The 7,030-nt window shown below is 26.1% G+C and overlaps 1 protein-coding gene across 1 annotated transcript; it reads left to right on the forward strand.

Annotated features, from left to right (window-relative positions):
* Positions 1-4,333: 4,333 nt before the first annotated feature.
* On the forward strand, positions 4,334-5,656 carry LOC101498004 (uncharacterized). Its single transcript, XM_004510453.4, has 2 exons — positions 4,334-4,474; positions 4,911-5,656. The coding sequence occupies exon 2, from the start codon at positions 4,922-4,924 to the stop codon at positions 5,402-5,404; it is 483 nt and encodes a 160-aa protein (XP_004510510.1). The 5' UTR covers positions 4,334-4,474; positions 4,911-4,921; the 3' UTR covers positions 5,405-5,656.
* The last annotated feature ends 1,374 nt before the right edge of the window (positions 5,657-7,030 follow it).

The following is a 7,030-nucleotide window of genomic DNA, read 5'->3' on the forward strand; positions in this document are numbered from 1 at the left end:
TTTTATATAAATCAAATTGCAAGTATCTTTGAGTCATGTAAAATCATTTGAGCGGTGTAAAGTTTTATCATAAGAGTTTCAATCTCATTGTATATTTAGCATTCAATAAATAACATTTAACTTGTTCAAGGGTCTTCCACATCATCCAGGATCTTTGATATAACATACACAAACACAAACATGCCACAAAAAGAATTTAAGGTATTCTCGACCCATCTTCTTTGTATTTACAAAAATACTTCAAGATATAATTCATTCTTTATCTTAAATAAAATTACAATAATTAATAACTCTCAATTCAATATTTATCATCCTACAATACTTTAACTCTACGATAAATTACAAGAAATAATGACACTCACATTTTATACAACAAATTACCATTCACCTCGTAAAATGATTTTCACTTATATATACATATATAAAACCTATTACCTATGATTGAAAATTTTGTTTAATATTAAGATACATTTATTCACCTCGTAAAATGTATCTCCAAAATCTCACTCCTTACATTTACATTTATTTATAAATTTAAATTTTTTTCTCCAATACTAAGAGATTGAAACACCACACAACTCAACGATTTTAGGTAAATAATTCAATTGATGAGTTAGAAACACACAAAAATTGTAAAAAGTAGGTCTCATTTTGAAAAACTAAAATAACTGCTAATTTATTATTAAAAATAAACCCACAAAACAGCTTAATATCTTGACCAAATGATAACTGCTAATGTACAAAGTGAAACACATGATCGACATTGTTATCTGAATTGTTGCATTAACTTCGTATATTGACCTAATAAATATAATTAGTAGCTAGTGATGCAATATAATACAAGCTGTGTAATTCAAATTTGGAAGCTACTTTACAAAGAAATCTTGCAAGTTGTAAACCTACCTGGAATGGCTATATTTCACACGTCACCTAATTAGCATTGCTTCATAACATATACAAGCAAATGTTCGTCAATTAACACAAGTAACATATTCACACTAATTATAACTTAATAAAAACTTGCTGCATTTTTAAATGGATATATATTAGTGATTTTTTTTGAAATAGATATTAATTTTATTCATTATATATTTTTTTTTTGAAAATATAAGTGATAAAATAAATATCTTTAATTCAATATTTATAAATGTATGGATTGCTTAAAATTTAAAACACGTTTATTATAAAGATAATAAAACATATTATTGATTTAATTACTCTGCAACTTCTTAAACTATTTGATAGTTTTGAAATAGGTCTATAAACAAAACAAAAAACTTTTAATCAAATCTCTAAACGATTTATATTTTATTTTTTTTATTTTTTTTATTTAGGTCATTCAGATACACTACTGTTAGTCAACAATTAGACAAATGTAACATAAAAATTTACTTATATAAAAAATATATTAATTTAGGGATTTAATGACAATATATTTTATTTCATAGACCTATTTAAAAATCTACTTAGTAATTGAACCTTTAAAATATATGTTTAATTGAAAGATTACTCATTTTTTTTATTAACACTAAATTAATGTTTTATAGACAAATGGAATTATAAAGAAATGACGAAAAATGAATTTATAAATTTACATGCAGATATTACTATTTTTACAGTTTTCAATAAAACTATCTATAACTTTAAATTATGTTTTCATGGAGAAAAAAATTGGGTGAGGGAAGAGTGCCACAATCTAAGGCATAATAGACGTTATAACTCATTAAACACTTATAATTAAAGAGACTTATATTTTAATTAATGATAGAGATGACAACAAAATCCGCACTCGCGAGTATCCATCCGAACTCATTTGATTTGAAAGGGGAAAACTCGCTTTAATTAGGTGCGGGTACGTATTTTCTCCCAAAACTAAAATTTAGGGGTGGGAACATGTTTGGGGGTGGTGCCGCACCCACGAGTACCCATCCAAACTCATTTGATTTAGGAGGGAAAAACTCGTTTTAATTGGATGCGGGTGCGGGTATGTATTGTCTCCCAAAATTAAAATTTGGGAGTGGGGACGGATTTTGGAGTGGTGATATCCACCCCGCACCCACACTTGAATCCACTACACAAATAATATTATTGTAATTTTTAAATTTTATATACATATACATAATGGATATACTTAATATTTTTTTAAATATTATAAATTATAATTTTATCTCTATAGAAAATATTTTTTAATTTTATTTCTAATAATAACTATTTTATTATATTAATTATAATAAATATGATTTTTAAACTTATAATTATATATATATGAGTGGGTGCGGATGTGGACGGAAAACTGGAGCTCTGTTTCTGCAGGAATGGAGACCTAAGTTTTACAGCCACTATAAAACGCGGACGGATACGAATTTCCCCAATTAGTCGGATGCAGGGTGGAGGAGGCGAAATTCGTTCTCGCCCCACCCCATTCGCAACCTACAAATCAATGTCAATCTTTTTGTCCCTATATTTACCAATCCATTATAGTTATTAAATTTTTAATAATATAAATAGAATAATTTTAAATATAAATTTAACAAAAGATATTAATATTATGCTATTTTTAACAAAAATATTAATTTGGACTTAGTAACTACGTAGAATCTTAAATTACTTAGATATTCCTTCAAAATAAAAATAAAATACTTTAAAATTAATATAATAAAATTTACAGTAATACAATAATCGTTGCACAGACAGTCATAATTTAAATTTATAGGTTGCAACGAAAAAATATGCTAATTAATGTTGAAGAAAAAAAAAGTGAATTTAGAGAATAGAATTTTTAAAAAAAACTAATAAGAAAAAAATAAAAATGAAGATGTTTTTTATGTTAACTCAACGAGTCAATCTATTGCCGTCTTGTTTATTGAGCATTTTAAACATATATTATACATTAAAACTTAATAGAAATACAGACGAACATGTTATGAAGTAGAAATTGGAAGAATTGAGAGTCCTAGATAACACGAGTCTCTTAGTTTAACTATGATTTTGAGTTTAAGTAGAAGTGTACCATCATATAATATGAGCATTAAATTCCTATAGAGATTTTGATGACGATTCGAGTGTCACACAATTCGAAAAACTAATTTCTACAATTATATATAATTATATTTAAAATACATAAATTGTAAATTTAACAATCTATATATATGTAATTTTAGATGAAATCTTTAATATATAAGACATTTTTTGTGATTCAAGACATAAAACAAGCTAAATATATAAATTCTTATATGAATTAGTATTATGGTCACTTTTTAATCATATATCAATGATATGATTAAAAATTCATATACAAATACCTTAAGAACTCATATGATATCTAATTTAATAATATTAATATTTATTAATAAATTAAAATTTAAAAATAATATTATAATATACTTTTGATCTGTCATGTTATATAACGATTGAAGGTTATAACACACTCCAAATCTTAAAAGAGTAACTAAAAGTATAGATTTTATAAAATACATTTTATGATTATTATTGTTATTTATTGATAAAATTCACAATAATAAGAAATAAGAGTATAAGAGGAAAAATAACTTTATATTGAATTAAATATGTAAAATAATAAATAAACTAAAGAAAATTGATTTTGCTAAATCGTGGAATCAAGTACGTACTAATTTATAATATTATAATATTTTAGTCTTCTTTCGTAAGAATATGTTTTATAATCAATCTTTTTATAATACTTTTAACATTTCAATTAAAATATAGTACAATTATGATTTAACCATTTTTAAATTTTAAACTTAACCGTCAAAATATGTAGGTTAAAGACTGTATTTCGAATTTTAGATTAAATAAAAAATATATACCAATAAGAACTCAACAAGTATGTGGGGGAATAATATTATTAAGAGAAAAAATGTCCACACAGCACATATTGGGTAAGAAAAGAATCAAGATATCACCATGCTTAGCTGGCAATCCAATCATAAAGTGCCAAAACATTGACACATTTAATTAAATATATTGCTTATGTGGATTATTACCTTAGTCCACCTCCTTAAAGCCTCAATCATTGAACCTCTTTCTCTCACTATATTGTTGTTTTATACTTTTATTTTCTCTCTCTATAATTCTAAATTCCCCACTACTTGATATATAGTTGAGAGCACAACCTGTGGTTGAGAAACAAAAAAACTATCTCTTTGTTTCTTCCTAATTACAAGATTTGTGTTTCATCAAAGCTATCTTCTTTTTTCATACAAAAAATATTAACTTTGTTTAGTTATTATTGTAAGGAGATTGAAGAAAGCAAAAGGGTTTTTTTTTTTTTTACTCAAAAGTTTATTTTTTTTGAAATGGTTTTCATGTCTGAGATTTTGAGCATAAAAGAAGAAAAAATTGAAGAAGAAGGAGAGTGGGAAAAGGAGAGATAAGAAAGAGAATCATACCCAACAAGCAGAAGTAGAGAAAGATTAATAATCCAAATTGATATTGTTTTGATCTGCTTCTGCTGGTAATTTTCATTTTCAATTTTTTTTTTTTTATATACTTACCTCACAATTTTATCATGTCTAATTTTTTCAGTTTTTATCACAAATTCACGTGGTGCCTTACCATGTTATTTATTGATACAAAGTTATGTGCCTTTCTTGAATTTTTCAACAATCTTTAGTAAGATTTTAAACTTACCAAAAAAATATTGTTTTTTTATCATGTAATAAGAATTCACTATTGGATTTTTATTTATTTATTGAAAAGTTACATAAAAACATGTTAGTGTTGAAAAAGTGTTGTATAAAAAACCAACGCATTAATTTTATTCTAACTAGTTCTGTTTTTCAAATTATTATCCGTGTTATGTCTGGTGTTTCAATCAGTATTCTTGTTTTATAATTGAAAATGTTTATATATAATGTTAACATGTTTGGTAATTGATTCTTTCTTCATAGGGGGATTAAAAATGTCAGCAACAATGATAAGTGACCCAATGGATATAACAACATCACCAGAAAGTCAATCAACAATTATAGTTTCACAAACTGAAGTTGAATTTGCAATATGTGACTGTTGTGGACTAACAGAAGAATGCACACCAGCATACATATCAAGAATCAGAGAAAGGTACAATGGAAAATGGGTTTGTGGATTATGTTCTGAAGCTGTAAAAGATGAAATTGTAAGATCTAAAAGACTTGTAAGCACAGAAGAAGCAATGATAAAACATATGAACTTTTGCAAGAAATTCAACACTTCAGGTCCTCCAACAAATCCAACAGTGCATTTGATAAAAGCTATGAGACAGATTCTTAGGAGGAGTTTGGAGAATCCAACAAGAGTTAGGTCTACACCAAGTAGTCCAACTAAGATGATTAGTAGAGAAATTCATGGTTCTGGTGCACTTGCTAGGTCTGAAAGCTGTTTTTCTACTTTGTCTGGTTCATGAATTGGGAATAGAATATGATGCAAGACAAAAAAGGGAATATACTGTGTATTTGGTTGGCCAAAAATGGAAAAGTTGAAAAGAAATAAAGAGAAAAAAATCTTAAGTTTCATGTTAGAGTTTTAATTGTAGTTATGCATTACAAAAATTTCAATCTGTTTTGCTAGAACAAGTTTTGAACATAATTTGCTCAAACAATTTTGCTTCCATTTTACCTGTTACTTCTACTTCAATGGTATTACGCTTCTGATTGAAGTCATGTCTTAGTGTCCGACACCGACATATTGATTACGTTTAATATTTAATTTTGTCAAAGTATTGCTGGTGTTGTCGTGTCCGGTACACGTGTCAATGTCCGTGATTTATAGTCTGTTACTTCTACAACACCTATCCTTTTGGTTAAAAGCCTGTCCAAACACCGAAACATGTAATATATTTAATTAATTCATTTTAGTAAATTTATCGGTTTCTATATATATCAATGTCATATCAGTGTTCTGTCTAGTATTTGCGATTGTATCAATGTTTCATAGTGTTATGTTTTTCTTCTTTCTATTCCATTCAATTATTGAAAAATGATTGATAATTGAAGGCAAGTATTTTTCACAGTTGGTGCAGTTGAAGAACAAATTAGACAAAGTTGTCCCTTTTGTTGAATTCTTCCAAAATCTCATCATGGAACTCAACCACTCTTGTTTTTACTTAAATTGATTAAATTTGGGTTGAAACCTGTTAACAGTTGTTTTGAAGTGAGTAAAAGTACTAATATTTAGGCATCAATAATTGAATTCTCCAAATTAGCTTAAATAAATAATCATTGATAAAGTATAAAATTGACTAATCTACTTTTAGCCACTTGTGAGCCTAAATGGACAAATGATGCTTCTGGCATTTGTTTTTAGTTGAGTCAGCTACACATTTCAATGTGACTCTGTCTTCTTGTTTTGTCATCTTGTTTTATCATTTTAATCTTCTAAAAAAAAGTATAAAATTAAAAAATTGATTTATCTTATTTTAAATATACCAGAGAGTGTATACAAAATACAAATAAAAACATAGGAGGTTGGAAGTTGGAACAATAATATATGTCACATTATTTATAAACTTGATTCTGTGTGCTAAGTTTACAATAAAATAAGTACTCTTGCAATGGTATATTCTTAAAATACAAAAGGAATAATATATCTGCCACTTTTCATTTCATGTGGACTATATATATCTAATGTTCTCCCTTGCCGTGTATGACAAACTTATTCCAAATTCTGTTGGCTTTATTTTTTACTCTATGGCTCATCAGAACATTGGATATAATTCTCTGTGGATAATTTATATGGTAACACACTGTAAATAGAATTTTGATATGAAAACAAAAATTAAACATTATAGTAAACAATTATCTTGATTCTTAAATATATTATGTATTATCACAATAATTCTTGAATGTATCAAATTACAAAATTATAAATATATTTTTTGTTATTTAGTTTGGTTTTAGAATGTACTTTCTGTTAATCAATTTAAAAAATTTAATTTCTATTGTCAAGAGAATCTTTAATCAATTACACAATCAAAATCTTGTAAATTGTAGAATATCAATCAAATAATCATTGATATTTTGATTTTATAAAT

This window comes from Cicer arietinum, chromosome 7 (assembly GCF_000331145.2).
Source record: "Cicer arietinum cultivar CDC Frontier isolate Library 1 chromosome 7, Cicar.CDCFrontier_v2.0, whole genome shotgun sequence".
Taxonomy (NCBI): Eukaryota; Viridiplantae; Streptophyta; class Magnoliopsida; order Fabales; family Fabaceae; genus Cicer; species Cicer arietinum.